The following is a 22,073-nucleotide window of genomic DNA, read 5'->3' as shown; positions in this document are numbered from 1 at the left end:
TACTCTGTCCTTTCCAGATTTCAAGTGCAGTAGGCACCAAATATCCAGTTTGTGACCTCAGATTGTTTTTGTTCATCGATTCTTTTGTCCTGGTTTATTTTGGGTCAACTCAAGGTGGCATACCTAATGCTCCTTCCTCTTGAGTCCCCTGCAACCAGGACCTTGTGAGGTGGATTTTTGGGCCGAGAGAGAGGGGCTGACCCAAAGTCATCCAACTGCTTTCACCTTCCTGGTTTCTAGCCCAGCATCTCAGCCACTACACAAAACAAGTTGTCTTGTTCTTGTTAGTTGCACCTGAACAAGTTCTTAGAAATCCTACTCACATAGATGTAAGGTAGGAATTAGTCCAGGTAAGGCTATTTAGCACCATCCGAGTTGGTCTCCTCCAGATGTACTGGCATTACAACATGCAGAGTTCACAGCCAGCCTCAAGCCAGCATTAGAAGTTTAGTTCTACCACACCTGGAGGACAGAAGCTTCCGGATGTCTGATGTTGAAGGCTGCACTTCACCTGCCTACTGTAGGTCATCACTCTTTGTGTAACAGATGTTCACAGTATGCAGTCAGTAAAGAGAAAAAGGGTGGAATGATTGAGGTCTTTTATTGCTGCTGGCATCAGAGAGACCGCTAGCAGTGTGTCCAAATTGCAGAATCTATTATTAGATAAGGTCATCTTTTCCATGTTGGGGTCATCCAAATGTGTGTAGGTGACCACAATTTGATTTAATTAAAAGAATTGGTGGTGGTCTGTTGGCTGCATTGCGTAGGGGGTGTTTTAGAGCAGTGTTGCCCAACCTCAGCAACTTTGAGGTGGGTGGACTTCAGCTCCCATGCGTGGGCTGGGGAATTCTGGGAGTCGAGGTCCACCCATCTCAAACTGGTTGAGGTTGAGCTACACTGCTTTAGAGAACCAAAATGGGGGCAACTCAGGTTGGAGTTATATGAAACCCTGATTGATACTGCAGATCTGTGATGTTGATGTCCTATGAAAAGCAAACAGGTTACAGCCTCAGCGTCTCCTGTTTCTTATTTTCAATACTTAAATAAACATCTTTAAAAAATGTGTTAATGTCATTAGGCCGTAGCTGTCATTTTTGCATTATTGCAAACATGTTTTGCGTAACAGCTTTGCTAATGATCATTTCAGAAACTGTTTTGTTAAATTCCCCTTTAGAAAAGAGATTCTTTTCATCAGTGTTAATTTTCATGGGTTGTTTGAGAGCGAAAGGAATGGTTCAAAGGAGTTATTAAAAGGAGCTGGCAGAAATATTAGCAGCATTTGCGAGATGCTTAGTGTGTAGTGATGCTCAAGATGGAAGAGCCGTGTGCTGTTACTGGGTGCATTATCACAACCTGCAGAATTTTTTTTTAAATACAGGAATATATTTGATTGATTTTTTTTCTGCAGTTGGGTACAATTTTCCAAATAATACTTGAATATCATGATTAATATTATTTGCCCATTTGGTTGTAATTTGGATGCATTTTGGTTGTGGCAGACTAAGAGTGGGGAATGTACAACTTCTGTTGCCCCTCACCATTGTCCATACCAGTGTTGGGGCTGTGCAGTGTCTTTGGGTCTTTCCCCACTGCTGTTGTCCATCCACCTTGGATCAGCAGAAAACTAGACCAGGGAGATGGTTGGTTGTCCCCACTGCCAGTCCCTCTCCTGCCTCAGTTGCTTCTCTTCCCAGTTTCTGCCTGTCCCCTGACTTCCCTCCAAGATCATGGAGGATAGGACCTCTCAGATCTCATGCACCTTGAAGTTGCCCCTGGAATGTATTGGAAGAAGGGGGAAAACCCTACTTTAACCCCAGCTTAGCTGAAGATGACTTAAGCCTCTCTCACTTCTGGGCTGGGGAAAAGATGAAGGCAACATCATGGGAAGAGGACCCCTCAAAAAGATGTTATCAGAGCACACTTGTGTTGAGATTAGGTGCAAGTATGAAAAAGTCCTTTGTGTATTTATAGAGTCTTCTGGTTAGTAATTGCAATTTGGGTCTGATGTCTTTGAGGGACATCACCCGCCTCTCTCAAAGGTGCGATGGCATCAGACATGTCTATGCTATTACTGCAGTTCAGGAGAAGGAATTCTTACCTGCACCACCATCCTTTTGCTCCATCTGGTAGGTAACCCATGGTTGGGAACAGGTCCCAGAAAAGACAACAAATGAAATAGAAACACCTGTTTGCCAGTTTGGGCTGGAGACAGCTGAAGTTCATTGCAGGAGGCCATGCTTTGTGATTTGATGGCCTAAGAAACATCTGCTCTTGGGGAGGCCTGGAACTGAGGTGGGAGTGTTTTGATTCCAGGTCCAACAGCGTTTGATTCTAATGGAAGAGAATATATGTAGGTCAGGATTGAACTGTTGGGTTCTTGGTGCAACGTCAGTGCGAGAGAGAGTGGGGTTTGTGGCTATTTATAGTAGCTTGCCTGGCCATCAAACCCCACTCTCCCTTACACTGATAATGTTAGCTAGCCTGGTAATGAAATGTCTGCAAGAAAACAACCAAGTTCAGAGAGCACCAAGAACCCAACAGGTTTGATGCTTGGTGCTCCAGTCTTCTCTGCCAGCTAGCCAACCCAGTCCCCAACATGCTCTTCGTGAATCTTGCAGCCCACACTCAAATTATTGGGCTGAATTTCAGAGCAAGCAAGTCATGTTTAAGGGCCGCGTAGGTAGCACTAGTCCAATGGCCCCTTCTCTCTGCAAAGCATGCCTGGCAAATAGGGGTATTTGGGGGAAGAGGAATGGGTGGAACAGGAGGTCAGAAATCCTTCCTGATCTTCTCCAGAAATCCCCCCCCATAGCAGTTCTTAACTCCCACTAGCATTTCTGGAACCAGAGTTGTGGGCAAGTACAGATGTGGTTAATGAGATTGCCCGTGCAGCTACTTATGTTTGTGATGAGAGTTTTAGAAGTAAAGCCACTGACACGGAAAGAGGTAAGCATGCTTGTTCCCCCTCACCAACATGCCCCCAACGCCTTCCTGATAAAACTGGCCCCTCCCTCAGGGTATTTTGTCCAATTCTGGAACAAATGAATCTTCCCCTTTCATCCCATTTCCAAAAGCATTCAATGCATTTTTGCCCTCCTGCTGCGTCATGTAGATGCTTGTATGCTGGGTAGGAAATGTCACTCAGGGTTTTGGAATGGGGCCAATATTTTTAAGTGCCCTTTTGTTGTCATTGCTGAATCAAAGTCAGGAGGGGAAGCAAATATAATCTGCTTGATGGCCAGACTTATCAGAAGCCAGTAGTGGGTGATCCAGTCCAGCAGCTGACCCCTCTTGAAGTTGGGTATTGGAAAAATCAGAACCTAAGCTGTTAGCCAGACGGTTGTCTGTTTGGAAGGATACTTGCTTGATTGGTGCCTAACAAAGGGATGGTCTTAATTTTGAAAAAAATTAAATATATAGCTTTCTCAGAGCTGTCAAGGCAATTTAAAGTATAAAAATAATGCAATAATTACATTGCACTACCCTAAAACAATCACAGTAGAAAGACCAGGTTTATTTGTTTTATTCACTAGTTAGATTTCTCAACGTTTCCTATATTCCCTAGTGGTGGTTTCTCAAACTTGAGCCTCATCCAGATGTGTGAACTTCAGGTCTCAGAATCCTCAGCAAAGGCCATGCCAGTTGGGGACTTCTGGGAGTTGAAGTCTACACTTCAGATGTCCAGATGTGGAGAACTGCTGATGGTTCCTTCATATCTGCTCAAAATTCCAAAGTTGGACTTCTGAAAGCTGCAATCCCAACTTCAATGGTAGTAGAGGCCAGGCTGAGGATGATCCCTCAAGTTTATCTAGGATGCTACATTCTTCTGGACATTCTCCAAAAGTTGACCAATTCTGGTTTGTTGCACCGGTCTGATACCCATGAGGCAGACTCCCTAAGTTTTCAGCTCATCCCAAAATGAGTTTCTGTATTTGCTGTATGCAGGAAAACCATAAACATTTAGAATTAAAAAGGAATGTAGTACAATTGAAGCCCATTTGTCTCAATGGATGAGTAATTCACAACTTTGTGTCACTTGTTAGGTAATTAGACAATTGCCTTCAAGTAAGTTCAATTACTCATAAATGAGAATCTTACCCAGAATTGAATAAATGATCGTTCATTCCCTATGTCTTCCCTTGTTCAAGGACCGCTGCCCCTTTAAAATGTTTTCCTGAACTTCCTTTAAGACCTGTGCCAAATAACAATGTTAGTTATCTTAGAGTATCCCATTTATTTTTTTATTGGTTTTATTCAATTTAAATGACCGCCCTTCCTTACTGTAGTGACTCTGGGCAGCCAACAACAATTAAAAGCACAGTGTAAGAAGAACAATTAATACATACCCAGTAGCGGAGATTTTCCCCTGCAGCAGCCTGTCATTTTTTATTGTACCAAAATGAGAAAGAAAACAACATTTTCCTCCCTTAGCCAGCAGCGTCTAAGGACTTTTCCATCTAAATTTGTTCCAGTTTTCCTTTCTTCTCCAGCCAAAGAAGAAATCTTGGGCTTATTCCCTTACATTATTTTTAATCCTGCGGGAGTGAGACTCTGCTTGGCTTTTTTTGAAAATGCAGCTTGATGAGCAAGTTTGCAAACCTTGGGTTGGAGGAATGACCTGTTGCAAATTTGCTTGAACTGTTAACCTCCAGAGGCTGTTTGTGGTTGCGTGTCTCAATTCAGCTCCTAATTTCAGTTCAGGAGAGGTGGAAGTTAGGTTTTGAAGAAGTTGACTGAGTGGTTTTATGGGTGAGCCAGTTTGGCCTTGCAATCTTGAGTGGGTGTTTCAAAATTCCTGGGAGCTGATGGGAATGGTTGTTTTTCCTTAACGGTTGGGTCACCCCAAAAGGCTGTTAGATATTCCCTGATCAGCCAGGTGGACATTCACTGACCACCATCAGGGTGGGATCAGAATTTTCCTGTCCTTGAATTGCAGGAGAAGACTGTGTTGGTCTAAAGCAGTGTTTCTCAACCTTGGCAACTTGAAGATGTGTGGGCTTCAACTCCCAGAACTCCCCAGCCAGCCATGAGTTGAAGTCCACACATTAAAGTTGCCAAGGTTGAGAAACCCTGGTCCATGGTAGCAACAAAATCAGGAGTCTGGTAGCACCTTTTCCAGACTAAAAATTTATTAAAAGCCATAAGCTTTCATGAGCTGGAAAAGGTGCTACCAGATTCCTTCTGATTTTTTCTGATTTTTTTTCCCTGCCTCTGAAATGTGGTTATTTGGAACTCCCTGTCTCCAGCTAATACACCACATCGATGACTGTCTTCCACCACTGGATCAGTTTTTTATTTTTTTTTAATCCTTTCATCTGGAAGTCATCATCATCATCATGATCTCTTGGGCTATAACAAGTTCCATTAACTAAAGAAGTTGCGTGTGGCCTCTTGGCCAAGTGAGAAGGTTTTAAATGCAGCCTTGCAGCAAAGGAACATCATTGATCAAAGCAGGTTCAGAATTTGGCTGGAAGACCACAAAAATTAACCACCAGCTTATAAAGAAAGCTGGTGGTTCATCCCATTCATCCTTCCTGTGGTGGAGTATGGAAGAACTCCAGTACCCCCAAATCGAACTGCATCTCCGACTCCTGTCTGAAATTACGATGCCTACAGCTGACCAGGTTCCGTGCAAGAAGGATCATGGCACCCAGCAGAATCTCATATGCTCATATAATGAGCTCTGTTACGCCAGCCTTCTCAAAAGATGCCAGGCAAGCCACAGCATCTCTGAAATCTGTTTGATAGGTTTGGATAAGAATCTAGTTTTCAAGCCCCTTCATGGATCACTGCCTTGTCGTGGCGAAGGGGCTTGCGTAACTCAGTGAAGCCATGAGCTATACCGTGCAGGGCCACCCAAGACGGACAGGTCATGACAGAGAGTTCTGACAAAATGTGGTCCACTGGAGAAGGAAATGGCAACCCACTCCAGTATCCTTGCCAAGAAAACCCCATGGACAATGTTAGAAGGCTAAAAGATATGACGCCGGAAGATGAGCCCCTCAGGTCGGAAGGTGTCCAATATGCTACTGGGGAAGAGCGGAGGGCAATTCCAAGTAGCTCCAGAAAGAGTGAAGCGGCTGGGCTAAAGCTGAAAGGACGTTCAGCTGTGGATGTATCTGGAAGCGAAAAGAAGGTCCGATGCTGTAAACAACAATATTGTATAGGTACCTGGAATGTAAGATCTATGAACCAAGGCAAGCTGGATGTGGTCAAACATGAGATGACAAGATTGAACATCGACATCTTGGGAATCAGCGAACTGAAATGGACGGGAATGGGTGAATTTAATTCGGGTGACCATTATATCTACTACTGTGGCCAAGAAACCCTTAGAAGAAATGGAGTAGCACTCATAGTCAATAAGAGAGTGGGAAAGGCAGTAATGGGGTACAACCTCAAAAACAACAGAATGATCTCAGTGCGTATCCAAGGCAAACCATTCAATATCACAGTCATCCAAGTCTATGCCCCAACCACTGATGCCGAAGAAGCTGAAGTTGACCGCTTCTATGAAGACCTACAACACCTTCTAGAACTAGCACCAAAAAGATGTCCTTTTCATCATAGGGGATTGGAATGCTAAAGTAGGAAGTCAAGGAGTAATCGGAATAACAGGCAAGTTTGGCCTTGGAGTACAAAATGAAGCAGGGCAAAGGCTAATAGAGTTCTGTCAAGAGAACAAGCTAGTCATAGCAAACACTCTTTTCCAACAACACAAGAGACGACTCTACACATGGACATCACCAGATGGTCAATACCGAAACCAGATTGATTATATACTTTGCAGCCAAAGATGGAGAGGCTCTATACAGACAGCAAAAACAAGACCAGGAGCTGACTGTCGCTCAGATCATGAGCTTCTTACTGCAAAATTTAGGCTTAAATTGAAGAATGTAGGGAAAACCACTAGACCACTCAGGTATGACTTAGATCATATTCCTTGTGAGTACACAGTGAAGGTGATGAATAGATTTAGAGGATTAGATTTGGTAGACAGAGTGCCTGAAGAACTATGGACGGAGGTCCGTAATATTGTACAGGAGGCAGCAACTAAAACCATCCCAAAGAAAAAGAAATGCAAGAAAGCAAAATGGCTGTCTGATGAGGCTTTACAAATAGCTGTGGAAAGAAGGAATGCGAAAAGCAAGGGTGAAAGGGAAAGATATAAGCAACTGAATGCAGATTTCCAGAGAATAGCAAGGAGAGATAAGAAGGCCTTCTTAAATGAACAATGCAAAGAAATCGAGGAAAACAATAGAATGGGGAAGACTAGAGATCTCTACAAAAAAATTGGAGATATGAAAAGAACGTTTAGTGCAAAGATGGGCATGATAAAGGACAAAAAGGCAGGGACCTAACAGAAGCAGAAGAGATTAAGAAGAGGTGGCAAGAATACACAGAAGAACTATACAAGAAAGATCTTAATGTCCCTGATGTCCACGCTGGTGTGATCACTGACCTTGAGCCAGACATCCTAGAGAGTGAAGTCAAGTGGGCCTTAGGAAGCATTGCTAACAACAAAGCTAGTGGAGATGACAGTATTCCAGCTGAGTTATTTAAAATACTAAAAGATGATGGTGTTAAAGTGCTGCACTCAATATGCCAGCAAGTTTGGAAAACGCAACAGTGGCCACGGGATTGGAAAAGGTCAGTTTATGTTCCAATTCCAAAGAAGGGCAATGCCAAAGAATGCTCAGACTATCGCACAATTGCACTCATTTCACATGCTAGCAAGGTTATGCTCAAAATCCTACAAGCTAGGCTTCAGCAATACATGAACCGAGAACTACCGGATGTACAAGCTGGGTTTCGAAGAGGCAGAGGAACTAGAGATCAAATCGCCAACATTCGCTGGATCATGGAGAAAGCATGAGAGTTCCAGAAAAATATCTACTTCTGCTTCATTGACTATGCAAAAGCCTTTGATTGTGTGGATCACAGCAAACTGTGGCAAGTTCTTAAAGAGATGGGAGTACCAGACCACCTTACCTGTCTCCTGAGAAATCTGTATGCGGGCCAAGAAGCAACAGTTAGAACCGGTCATGGAACAACCGATTGGTTCAAAATAGGGAAAGGTGTACGACAAGGCTGTATACTGTCACCCTGCTTATTTAACCTATATGCAGAGTACATCATGAGAAATGCCAGGCTGGAAGAATCACAAGCCGGAATTAAGATTGCAGGGAGAATCATCAACAACCTCAGATATGCAGACGATACCACCCTAATGGCAGAAAGTGAAGAAGAACTAAAGAGCCTCTTGATGAGGGTGAAAGAGGAGAGTGCAAAAGCTGGCTTGAAACTCAACATTAAAAAAACTAAGATCATGGCATCTGGACCCATCAATTCCTGGCAAATAGAAGGGGTAGAAATGGAAGCAGTAACAGACTTCATTTATTTGGGCTCCAAGATCACCGCAGACGGAGACTGCAGCCATGAAATTAAAAGACGCTTGCTCCTTGGGAGGAAAGCTATGGCAAGCCTAGATAGCATATTAAAAAGCAGAGACGTCACCTTGCCGACAAAGATCCGCATAGTCAAAGCTATGGTTTTTCCAGTAGTAATGTATGGCTGTGAGAGCTGGACTATAAAGAAGGCCGAGCGCCGAAGAATTGATGCCTTTGAACTGTGGTGCTGGAGAAGACTCTTGAGAGTCCCCTGGACTGCTAGGAGGTCTAACCAGTCAATCTTAAAGGAAATCAACCCTGATTGTTCATTGGAAGGACTGATAATGAAGCTCAAGCTCAGATACTTTGGTCACCTAATGCGAAGAGAGGACTCTTTGGAAAAGACCCTGATGCTGGGAAAGATTGAAGGCAAAAGGAGAAGAGGACGGCAGAGGATGAGATGGTTAGATAGCATCACTGAAGCAATGAGCATGAAACTGAGCAAACTCAGGGAGGCAGTGAAGGACAGGAAGGCCTGGCGCAATGTGGTTCATGGGGTCACAAAGAGTCAGACACGACTTAACGACTGAACAACAACTAGTTTTCAAGTGGGTGTTAGAATCAGATGTCATAAGGACGGTCAAATCAGGCTGGAGCTCCCACTCTCCAAAAGATGGGGATGTCCTTGATCATGGTAGAGTTCTTCCTCTTGTAATGCCCCGTGATGAGAAGCTGTTTTATTGCAAATTTCCCTGCAGAGGCAGATGGTCACATTTGGGAATGGGTGAAGAGTTTGTCAAGATGTCCTTGGCTTCCAAGGGAAAGTGAACAGGTAGAGCTTGTGTAAATAGGGAACCGGTTCTGCTTCTTCACTCCAAGCTACCCTTGGTTTAATTGTTTTTTTATTGAATACAAGCCACCATTCCTGTAAGCCGCTGGAGTCACCGTGAGTGAGTTGGGCGGCCATATCAATCGCATAGATAGATAGATAGATAGATAGATAGATAGATAGATAGATAGATAGATAGATAGATAGATAGATAGCCGGATTTGGATATGGTGCTATAAGCAATGGATTAAACAAAAGGGTAGCTGAGTTTACACCAAGCTATATTTCAGCTTAGCATGGCACATTTGTTTTCAGGCATGCTTTTTCGCAAAGATATCTTTGAGATTTGGGGGAGGGACAAAGTGGAGGCATTTTGCAGGAGCTCCTGTAGAGCAAGAGGGAAGGATCTTCATGCCAGTGTTGCGTCAGTTTCCTTACTCATCTGTCATTGAGCTGAATTGTTTTAGAAACCCTTGAGGGAATATGCTAAAATGAGATATTTATCACCGGCAACTTATCTCTGTAGTTCTTCTTCTACTGTTTTGGAGATCGGTGCTCATCAAATGGTTTAAATCATTTTTATTTAGATTGCTTTTCTGCAGTGAAGCAGCCGTCTAAGGTAATGCTTAGGTAATGTTGGGTTCGAGTAAACGTGTTCCTAACCCCTTGAACTTGAGATACCTTTGTGTGCTCAGTTTCCACAGCCTGGCATCTTCCAGGCGTGTGAGACCATCTTCATAGCTTGCCTGGGATGACTGTGGATGATAGGATTTGTGGTCCGGTGTACAACAGCATCACTTTGCAGGCATGCTGCATGAGACCAGCACCAGATATTCTGTGCTTCAAGTCTCAGGTTAGCTCAGGGAGGTGCTCCAGGTATTTCATGGTGCCTGCTTCACCTGGCTTAATGTTTGCAATATGTATTCTTTTTAATTAAAAGAAAATTAAAGGGAAAGTTAGCAAGCTGCTGCAAAGCACTTTACGAGCAGCCAGCGTTATTTTTAATTGCAAGAATGCTTTTGGGCCCAGTGAAGGTCTGATAGGTCTTTGCAGAAAATAGAATGCTTTTTTTTTTCTTTTTGGATGTGCGCCCACCTATCCAAAGAAAAAGGCAAAATAATCCATCTTGGGGGAGGGCTGGCAATTTCCCACTTGCCTTCTGGGGAATTAGTGCTTTGTGCTGGCCATACCCACCCTGGCAAGCAGCTCAGATTTCCAGAGTATTTGCTCTGAGCACTTTTTTTTGAATTGCATCTGAAGTGAGTCATAGAATTGTAGAGTTGGAAGGGATCACAAGGATGATCTAGTCCAGCTTTTGCACTGTGTGGGAAAACCAGGGGTGAGAGGTGGCTGTCCAGCCTCTTCTTGGAAGCCTCCAGAGATAGAGGACCCACAACCTTCATAGGTAGACTCTTCCACTGTTGTAAACAACTTACCATCAGGAAACGTTTCCTTATATTTAAGTAAAATCTAGGTAGCTACAATTAATATTTGTTCTTGTTTCTGTGATCATGGAAAAGAGTTCTTGACCATCTTCTTTGTAACTTTCCTTTATGTACCTGAAGAAGACTATCGTGCCACACCTCTGAACATCCACAGCTCCTTTAGTCAGACCTAATAGGGCACATTGTCAGGTCCCTATATCATCTCTGTTGCCCTCCTCTGAAGCCTCTCCAATTGTCAATATATCCTTCTGGAAATGTGACGTGGTCCAGATGTGGTTTCACCAGGGCCAAGTAGAAAGGAATAATGACTTCAAGTATCTCTGATGTGATGTTTCATCTGATGCAGCCTAGAACTGCATTCGTCTTTCTAGAAATTTTCTTATACTGCTGACTCATGTTTAGCTTGGCAAGGCCAAGGTCCTTCTCAGATATATGGTTTTCAAGACATGAGGCCCCATCTTACATGTAATTCCAATAATTTTTATCCCAACATTCCTCCCTGTTAAAGAACATCTTGTTCATCTTAATCCAGCCTCCTGCAATTTCATTTTGTCATTCTGGGTGTTGGCCAGGTCTCCCAATTTTGTGTCATCCATGGATTGGGTAAGGAGCCTATCAGTGCCATCATGAATAAAAACAATGATTAATCTTGGCCCCAACACTGATCCTTGTGCTGCGTAGCCATATAACAGATTGTATAAGGGAGAAATTGAGAGTCCTGCATTGGTCTCTTCCATCTGTAGCGATCTCTGACTACGGGCTATGTTGGCTGGGGCAGTTAGGGAATGGTAGTCCCCCAAATCTTGGGGAAATCTGTTTGCCTTGCTCCTTTGTTATTCATTTACTTTATTTACTGCAGTTTGTAAGCTGCTCTAATCAAAGTCTTCAAGCGGCTTATAAAAGAATCCAAATTTAGAAAAAAATCAATAGTCAACACATTGCTGCTCCTTTTGATAACATGAAAGTTATATCTTTCTCTTGGTCTTTGCTCAGAACTGGAATTTTAAACAATCAAACAGACTTCATTAAAATGTCGAGTTTCTCGGCTTTTTTGTTTGTTTCTAGATTTCTTGACTTCAGGAAGAATTTTCAGAACATGCATTTTTGTGGGGTTTCAATTCCTGAAACCGTATTTCATGGGACTTTTTTGAAAAACAAAAGGTGACGTGCACAATCCCTGGATCAAAGTGTTTTTGGAACCCCTAATGCTTCTCCCCTTCCCCATTCCCTTTCCGTGAGTTAGACACTTCTTCGACTTGCTCAGAGAATATTTTGAAAACTCTCTTGTGGAAGAGCATCCCCTGCATAGAACAAAAATGCCATTTTGTTTTCCCTGTAACCATATCCTGTTAAGACTTGGCTTTGAATTCTTGAGAAGTGTGGCAGGAAATGGGCAATAACAGATATTCTCTTCTGGCAGGTTACCTTAAATGTGATACGGACGATGGCTGTGAGAGCAAAGAAGAAGTCGGAGGAGAAGAACTCTTTGACACTGTCAATTCCTCCATCGTGTCAGGAGACAGCATCAGATTCTTCGTGAACGTCAACTTGGATGTACAGCAGAATGTTACAGGTACTTTCCCATGAAGTCTTAACTGGTTGCTCAGTGGCTTTGATTGTTTGTTCCAGAGGGTGGAGCAGGTTCCATGCTAAATTAGCCAATCTGTGTTCTGATTCAGACTTAAGCCATGGTTTGTCTCACCGTGCTTGACTGAGTGTCACTCTTGGTAGGGCTCACACAATGCATTAAGTCAGCCAGGCAGATCTGTAACCTGCCTAGAGGCATTTGACTAGATGGCATATAGATAACGGTAAACAAAGACAGATAAGTGATTCCTAAATCTCACTATGTGGTAGGTGTCTGTCTTTTTGGCAAGTGATTCCTTCACAGCATGATTCTGGACGGGGTTGTCTTTAGCAAGATTTATTGCAGAGAACGGGAGGGAGTTGCAAAAATTGCAGCAGATTTCCCATTTAGAACCAATTTGTACTTGAGGGTAGAGATTTTCTGATTTCCTTTCTAACAACCTTCTTAGGATCTGGAAAGGAGGAAGTCTGCAGAATCTTGATTCCCTAGTTTGGGAATTGACTCTTATGATAGGATTACATGTGAATGTAGTTGTGATTGTCTTGGGTCACTGTCTTTGATTTTACGGTTGTGTGCACTTAATTGTGCAATTCAAACAAGCCCAGGGAAATCTAAATAATAATAATAATAATAATAATAATAATAATAATAATAATAATAATACAGAGTAGCAACAATGGTGCATAGGATACTAGAGACAGCAGAACAGAAGAGAAAGAACTGGAGAAAATTACAAAATATAAAGACCTGCAAATAGAACAACTGTGGCAAAAGAAAGCAAAGATAGTGCCAATAGTAATATAGGTAGTCCTCGCTTAACAACCGTTCCTTTAACAACAGTTCAAAGTTGTGATGGCCTTGTAAAAAGTGATTTACGACCTGTACTTGCATTTATGATCATTGCAAACCACCGCATCATCCCCCATGGTCACGTGATCGCGATTGGCAACCCTTTTTATGACAGTCGTTAAGCGAATCACCATGGTTGTGGTCATTAAGTGATTTCCAGCAAAAACTGTCCAGTGGGGAAGCTAGATTCCTTAACAATCACGTGATTCTCTTAACAACCATGGTGATTTGCTTAAAGACTGTCGTAAAAATGGTCATAAAATTGGGTCTGGTCATGTGGTGACTTGCTTAATGACTGCCCCACTTAACCAATTTTCTGGTCTCTATTGTGGTTGTTAAGCGAGGACTATTTGTAGGTGCCTTGGGTGCAATTCCAAAATATCTGGAGCACCACTTGAACACCATTGGCACTGACAAAGTCACCATCAGTCAATTACAAAAGGCAGCTTTACTTGGAATAGGTTACATCCTGCAAAGATACCGTTAATATTATTTAACAGCAGCATCTGCTTATCCCAGGTCCTTGGGAAGGACTCAATAGGTGGGCAAAAATGCCAAATTTAATCTAAACATCTGGCTGACTGTGCGACCAACAACAACAACAACAACAACAATAATAATAATAATAATAATAAAATTATGGAATAAACTGATCTCTTTTGCCCACTAATCCTTTTTGTGGTGAACTTTTGCAGTTGTTTAGAAGTGGGTAAATAAGGTTTATACCAAGACAGGTGATCACCTAAATCAAAGAGCAAAGCGCAGGCTCTACGAAGGCATAAAAACTGGTCGGCATCATTTTGGTGCTGTTTGTTTTGTTCATATCCATTGAAATAAGAACCCAGCTTTCTCATACTTGTGGGTTTCAAAACCAGTTGGGCTACTACTGACTTCTCCCTCCCCCTCCCCTCCACATTGTTGTCAAGTTCGTAGCCTACACACGTGGTTTGGGTTTGTGTTGGCTGGCACAGCACCCATGTTTCTAGTGCCAAGTCAGGCTTAATTTCTCAGGTAGATGCTTCACCTTGCCTATATACAGTCACAGACAAACACCGTTGAGTGCAAGAGCTTATTCTAAAGACCCCGAGGGCAGCTTTTGGGTTCCTCATACAAGCCCAGTGGTTATGATTCCTACATGCATGTGTCCATGTAGCAACAACGGGGAAGTAGTTTGTCCCTGTCTTCTTTGTGAATATTTATTGACCTCCCAGCCTAGCCTACAACCCTGGGAATTTCTGGTGGTCTCTTATCCAAATACTAACCGGGTCCAACCTGGCTAAGCTTCCTGAGATCCACCAAGGTTGACTGTGTGCTGCCATCTAGCTGGCAAACATGAGCAAAACTCCAGTTTTCTTGCACGTTTGCGTCCCACTCCTCATCCAGCCATTTCTCACTGCAATGTTTGGATATCAAGAGAAGCATCTAGACCAGTGTTTCTCAACTTGAAGATATGCGAACTTCAACTCCCAGAATTCCCCAGCCAGCCAAGTCCACATGTCTTCAAGTTGCCAAGGTTGAGGAACACTGATCTAGATGCTCCTGTGCAGCTCAATGCAAAATGGATCCTTGGTCTTCTCATACATTCCCAACATGGGTGGAATTTGCTTTCCCCTCCAGGAGGAAACGTAGGTTGACAATAATGTAAGATGAATGCAAGGGAAGGGGAAAGGGAGAAGGAAGGGGCTGGAATGCAAGGGTTAGCACAGCAGTAACTAAATTTAGCACATTACAATTTGGAAACCGGGCTCGGGTGGAGAAATGGATGTATACCGGCCACTTATTGTGAAGTTGCTGCTTCATTCATATGCAGGTCTCGCTTTTTTGTTTATGGGGTTGACTGTGTTGTTCTTCGCCTCCTGGCTATTTGAACATTCTTGTCCTGATGAATGCCATTGTTTGGTTTTGGAGAAAACACCCATGGAAAGAATAGAGGCTGGGTCTACTTTGCCCTGAGCGCCTTCTCCGGTAGCTTAGGGTCATTTCCCCTGTTGCTTTTAGAAGTTGCAAGCTGGGCTCCAGTGCGTCTTTAAAATCTGCAGAAAACCAGAAGTAAGACGTGTGGGTGGGAAGAGAAGGGTGTATTTTATGAAAGATGGCAAAGATCTGAAAGTGGCTTTGGGCCTGGAGCATCTTTCTACTGAAATAGATGGCCTCTTACCTGAGTATTTCTTGAAAAAAGGGGGAAAGGAAGACTGGGCAGAACTTCAGAAACAAGTTGAAAAAGGCGCTTTGTAATGCATGGAATATCCCACCCATCTGCAGCTCTTTAAAGCAGCCGCATCTCTTTCGAGAATCATGCAGTTGCTCTAGTTTGGAATCAGAACCAAAACCTTGCACTGCCAGGATGCAAAATCATTTGATACATTGGAGGCTTTTATATCTACAATATATTTTCCCAGGTGGATGCACCCAAATATCATATGGCATTGTATATCCTCTCTTTTTGTTAAATGCGCAGCAGACACTGATGCCTTTATGAACTGATGTATGTATTTAATGTGATTTAAAAAAAAAATCCTTGGGGACTATTCAATCCCCAGGAGGTAGTGTGGTCTTTATGGCATCAGAGCTGCATGTGAATTCTCCAGAGCTTTAGGTGTGACTCTCCCTTGAACCCGTATCTCTCATAATCCTGCCCATTTTTCAAGGGCAGCTCCTTCCTTATTCAAAAGTCTCATACACTGTAAGGTTGCACATCTGTTCTCTGAATCAGGGGGGCAGCTAAGGACCCTGGTGAGCTGTTGACCCCTCCCTTGGTGTCGCTTTCCCTCTGCTCCCCCTCTGTTTTTATTTTAGCAGTTGAAGCATCTTTCAGCTTAAAAAAGGTTAAACTGGAAGCCAGAGCTGGCGTTCCGTAGAGTCAAATGTCACCTCAGTTCCAAGACCGCACTGACCATCCGTGCCCTTCGTAGCACCACTATGTGACATAAGTTCAAAATTCCGAAGTGTTCACTGCCCCAAAATGTTGAGAATTCCTGCTCTGGCCTGGAGAATGCCTTATACTTCAGTTGCCTTTCACCCCCTCCGAAAATCGGAACGATGGAATTTGCAAGTTGTTATGAAAGTGTGAAAGCCTCCTGTTGCCGTTGAAGCTTTGCGTTTAACCCTCCTGGCGGAGTTGAAAGGATCTTCAAGGTCATCCTCTTCCCCATAAATGATGAGGCTTAAAGAGCTGCAAAGTAGGGAATATGGTGCCTGTGAGAGGTCCAGAAACTCACGGGAAGGGCATTTTTCAAACGTTCCCCTTTATCAGTATACGCCTCCTATTTTATTCCTTCCCACGGCTTTTGGTGAGAGAGTATTTGCTTGGAATGTTTTGCCTAGAGGCAAGCAGATTGCCGAGCTCAGTTTAGATAACCACATGCTAATATACGAAAAATAAAAAAATAGCCCCATCCTGCATAGGCAGGAGGTGACTCACGCAATCTCTGTTTCGGGGAGCCTGTTCTGGTCTGAATGGGCCCGAGGGTTAGCGGGCCCTAGGGACAAAATGACACGCTTCATTTTTAAGGGTATCCATTCCCAAAAGGGGGATGCGTGGTACTAAAGCAGATAAATATTACTGTTAGAGAGAAGCTGCGGCATGATAAATGGAAGGAGAAATTCATCTTTGAAATGTCAAAACATGGAATAAATTTGCAGCAAGAAGGAGAGGTGTCTGCAGCTTTGGGGAAAAGGAGGAAAACAGCATTGCGCCATCGCAGTGCAGGCTCCGCCCCTTTTGTGCATGCCTGCAACTTTGCCACGCCCATACAAAAGGGTCGGGATTTTTGGTGCATGGTTGCAATGCTGCATCTGTTGTCTGAAACGACGCCTTCCCGTCTAGGAACAACAACGCTGTTCCGTCCTCCATCTGGGTTTTGATTCTTCCATCCCAGATTTGATACCTGGATTCACTCAGGTTTCATGGCGCAGGGTTGTACTTCCCTCCTCATGATGGGCCACGGAACCTGAGTGAGTCCAGGTATCAAATTTTTAACCCTGGTTTGTTGAGCAAGCCACAGTGCCCTGGTTCACATGTAACGCTAAGCCATAATCTGTGATGTACAAACCATACCTCACTCACAACAGAACCAAGCAACCCCACTCGTGGCTGTTTGTGCAGCATCTGTGGCCAATCAGATTTGGAATAATAAGGATTTGGCTAAGGGTGAGGGAAGGTGATTTATTTTTTTATTCATTTAAGGAATTTGTATGGCTGTTCAACTCAGCTGTGACTCTGGGTGGCATACAGTCAACTGAAGAAGCAAGTCTCTCCACCAGATGCGCAGGATGCTTGAAAACTAAGCACCTCTTGATCGAAGCCATCGCCCGGTTGGTCTCACCAGTCTGCGCTTAATTATTTAAAGAACTTGCAGGATTTTCTCTGTTGCTGCTTGCCAGGGTGATCCCTGGCAGTTTCCATACCAGTAACCAAAACCAAAACGAGACCACCAACCCTGAATAAAATCAGTGAAAACAAGAAACTAGATCAGATCCTAATGCCCAGTGGCACCTCGAGGTGATTATGTATCGAAACCTTTATGAAAGAACCCCATTTTTACAGCTTTCCTGAAGACCATCAGAGTGGGGGCCATTGAATCTCTGAGGGGAGGTGATTCCAAAGTGAAGGCGTTACCCCAGAGAAATGCTGCCCCACCCCACCCATCTTTTGCATGGTGGTGGTGGTGAGGACCTTGAGATGGGCCAGTTTTACAAGGAGAAGATGGTCCTCAAGACCTGTAGGAGTCAAATCATGGAGGTTTTTCAACCACAGCAATGCATGGTCAAGAAAGCAAGACTCACATGGAATTTCATTAGTTGGATTTAATGTCAGGGAAAAAAGGGGTTGGGATACAGAATCTTGGAAACTGGATAAACAAAATTTGGTTTGTTAGTGAATTCACCAAGGTGTTTTTTCCTCTTTTTCCCTGATTGCTTAACTGCAGCACTAACAGCTGTTTTACCAGATCAGACTGTAACATCCATCTGCGCTTCATTTCTCATGGTTTGAGAACAGCTTTATAAGTTAAAACTAGCACTTTGAATTATACCCAGAAATCAGTCAGAAGCCAGGGCTGTTCCACCAGGTAACAGGTGGGTTGCCACATTTTGGACAAGCTGCAGGTTCTCAGCAGTCTTCAAAGGCAGCCCCATGCAAAACACATTGCAGTAGTCTAGGTGCTTGAAGGAAAGAGTCTTCCAATGCCAAGACTTCCTGCTTCAGACAGGACTACAACTGGTACGCTAGCTGAAAGGCATGCAGAATGTCTGTCTAGCATTTAGTTTTCTTGTCTGTCTCCAGTGCCTAGGATATGGTAAACATGATTGGTTTGCTATTAACTTGCTTATTGATTTATTATGTTCTATCAAGTCAATATTGACTCTTAGCCACCATAGATAGATCTTCCTCAACATGATCCGTCCCCAACCTGGTCTTTCAGGTCTTCCAAGGGTGCCTCCATCACCACTGTAACTGAGTCCATCCACCCTGCTGCTGGTCCTCCTCTTCTCATGCTTTCCACCTCTCCCAGCATCAGAGCCTCCTCCAGAGAGCTGGGTCTTCGCATAATGTGTCCAAAGTAGGATAATTTGAGCCTGGTCATTTGTGCCTTGAGTAAGAACTCAGTGCTATTAGCTTGCCTGTTTAAATTATGAAACACCAGCCAGCTTAGGAGAATTAAAGCAAAGGGATGTAAATATGAAAAACCACTTCAAAGGGGCCTCTTAGCTTTTAGAGGTGATAAGCCGTCAGGCTGATGAAGAGTCCTCCAAGGGGTGTGTGGTTTAATTCCCATGTTCTACTTAATGGGTGCTTTAAATTGGCTAATGGCTAGAGAAGTGGTACTTATTTAGGCTGATGGATATGGAAAAGATAGATCACAGCTTTTTCGCGATCCATATTAAGGGCAAGTGTTTTCAAGCACACAGACGGATGGACAACTGTTTTGGGTTCTTTCCTTGGAATTTTTTGCCCTCTCATCTTCCAAACCCAAAGCTGCGTGTATTGCTGTCAATTTATTTTATTTATGTGGTAATACATCAAGATAAACAGCACTGAATTATCTGCTTCCTCCCTAGCCAAGTTGGGTCGGGTTTGCTGAAACTTAAGGCAACTTTTCTTAACCTGGGTGCCTTAGCCTTTTTAATTCCTGTGATTCCTATGATTGCCAACCAGGATGGCCTAAGATGAATTCAAACCTTTCAGAAGTACCAGGTTAAGACTTCCTTCCTAAGTTTAAGACCACTTCTCAAGCTGTTCTTAAAGATGAATTTAGAATCATAGAATATTGGAAGGTATTTAGAATTGGAAGGTATCCCAGAGATCATCTAATCCAACTTCCTGCCAGAGCAGAAATCCACTGGTACAGAACCCTAGATAAATGGCCATTCAGTCTTTGTATAAACATCTCCGGCAAAGAAGAGGCCACCACCTCTCATGGCAGTCTGTTCTATAGTTCGTAGCGCTCTTACACCATTATGAGATGTTTCCTGATGTCCATCAAAAGTCTACTTCCTTGTGATATAGGCCCTGTTTCTTATCTTGTGGAACAGCTCTGAACAATTCTGCCTCATCTTCTGCATGCCAGCCCTTCAGATACTTGAAGACAGCTATCATGTCTACTGGCTGTCTTCTCTTCTTGTTATTCCCATGAGGTAGGCCAGATCAGGGAACTGGCTCCACAGGAAGACTAGAGCTATATTTTATTGAGAGAGATTCTAGTAACAGAATCTTATAAGTCTGCTTCTGAATTCCCTTCCCTTCCTCTTATATTCCAGGGAGTCTTCTTAATGGTTTCTGGATGGCTTCTCCAAGGTCATCTCCCTATACTTCTGCAAGCTCACCATCCCCTGTAATATTTGAGGGCCCCCCACAAAGCATTCTCTTCCAGTCAAGATGGTTTTTCCAAAGCCAAGCAAACTTCAGTCCATCCATTGCTAGTGTAGCTCTCCCCACATGGAATGATAAAGGATTATGACTTGATCCTTGAATCATAAATCTATTCAGATGTACTGTATGTGAAAGAACCGTGTCTGGCTTTGCTCAGGCAGAATCCAGTTTTGAGAAGTATAAGACCATCCTTTTCATGCCAACAATTTGGAACCCAAAGAACGGAAGGGAACTTTAGGTTGAATATCCCTGTACTAAGGACTGTTTTTCCATCTGCAAGAGCTCCCATCCTTGATTGGCAGGCTACTGACTTGCTCACTTGTAAGTTCATAACTTACAGCTAACTTAAGTTAAGCCTTCTTTAGCCACTATTTTTCAGAAGTGTGTGTTGAATTCCTGCCTAAGAAATCAAATTGGTTCTCTTTTTGGTAGATTAGATGTTGGCATTATAATCATAGTTGTGTTGCAACTTGGTCAAGCCACTAGTGAAATGTTTTAGGATTAGGATATCCTATTTGGGGTTGGAAACCCCCAGTGGGAAACACCGTTTGAATGAATTTCAGTATATCTGTGGCAGGACCGAGAACACTAAAAAGGGACTTCAAGACACTGACCATCTTGATTACTCTCAGAAGATGCTTCTTTTCTATTACTCCATCACAACATTCCTAACAAGATATCCTCCAGAGGTGTTGAACTCTGCCTCCTTTTGGCACTGCTGAGTGGGAATGATGGGAGTTGAAGCCAAGGCTGCTTTGTTGCACAGCTGATAAAAACTGTATTTTTAGCACTGCACCTTAGAAATAACTGATATTTGTTCCTGTTCAAAATGTTGGAGTTCGTTGGCCATGCATCCAGAACAAAGTGAAGCCAATGGGAAGGCCACCTGATGGGTTCCATAAACCCAAGAATGTTTGCCAGAAATGGAGAAGTGGGCCTCAGCCTTCTGGATCTGGGATTGGTCTTCTATAAGTGACTCATTACATCTCCACTGCATGCTCTAGGGTGGTCTAGTTACTACATCTAGTGTAGGAGATGTGGTGCACTAGGCTGAAGATCTAGGGCAGCCTCCCCCAACCAGTGCTCTCCCAGGACTCCTAGCTGGAAGGGGAAGGGCTGTGAGAAGCTGGTTGGGGATGATGGAAATTGTGACTAACGGTTCTAGAAGACATCTGACTGGGGAAGGCTGATCCTCGTGTTCCCTTCAGTGCATGTGGGTGTGGATCCTAAAGCAAAGTTCCCTTTCTGGATTTTTTCCAGATCTGGGTTGTACCTTCAGGGATAAGATGAGTAAACTTACGCATTGTATTCTCAATAGGGCAGCGTGGTAGATTCGTAGATGGTTCTCACAGTGATGTACTGTACTGTTTTATTTTCAGCCTCCTTGTTAATCGCCTGAGATGCTCTCAAATGTTGGCTGGACTAGGAACCCATGTCAAATCTTTCTCTTTGCCTTAAGCCAGACTTTAATGGCTTCCAGATGCACTATACATTTAAACCCCATGCTTTCCAAGGAGCGCAGCTTAATGGGGTGGGTGGTTAGTGATGATGGGGGTTGTAATCCAAAGCAATTGGAGGAGTTGGCACAAGTACAATATGCCATTTGCAATGGAAGTCCCCCCCCCCTTAAAACTATAATCTGATCATTTCCTGTCTAAGTTCTCTGGAAGCACTTAACCGTCCCCAATTGGTCGAAGTTGTCTGTGTTTGTATGTATGTGTGTGTGTTTAAAAGTTCTGTCGTTATTAATTAGGTTTAGAAATCATGCCCAGTGCCTCAAGTAAATCTTTCACTCACCTAGCGGTATTTCTGAAATGGCCAGTTTGCTAAACTAGCCTGGACAAAATCAGGAACAGCGCATGAGAATTTAGGTGCATCTTGCGTGAGAAGGAATGTGCAATTCTAGCATACTTTTGAACGTTCCCACAGAGGCAAGAGCTTGTATGTAGGAGAAGGTTATGCCAGTCATGTGCAGGGAGAGATTTCTTTGCAGGTAAGATCTGTCATGGGAGCAGATCTATTTACAGCAGGGTTTCTCAACCTCAGCTGCTTTTAAGATCCACATTGTTGGGGATTCTGGGAGTTGAAGTCCACCCATCTC

At 43.4% G+C, this 22,073-nt stretch overlaps 1 protein-coding gene across 6 annotated transcripts in view; it reads left to right on the top strand.

Moving 5' to 3' along the window:
• Positions 1-22,073, top strand: part of SLC4A11 (solute carrier family 4 member 11) — a 143,177-nt gene that overhangs the window by 53,005 nt on the left and 68,099 nt on the right. For all 6 annotated transcript variants that reach the window (XM_088133210.1, XM_088133208.1, XM_088133211.1 and 3 more), the window contains exon 3: positions 12,085-12,237. In XM_088133210.1, coding sequence (XP_087989336.1) covers positions 12,085-12,237 — 153 coding nt within the window. The remainder of the gene's footprint in view (positions 1-12,084; positions 12,238-22,073) is intronic.

The sequence above is a fragment of the Python bivittatus genome, unplaced genomic scaffold, assembly GCF_059951505.1.
Source record: "Python bivittatus isolate LINGU-HERP-01145 unplaced genomic scaffold, Pbiv_v1 ctg000070_np1212, whole genome shotgun sequence".
Lineage (NCBI taxonomy): Eukaryota > Metazoa > Chordata > Lepidosauria > Squamata > Pythonidae > Python > Python bivittatus.
The sequence above is the reverse complement of the archived record's forward strand: the minus strand, read 5'-3'. Positions and strand labels throughout refer to the sequence as shown.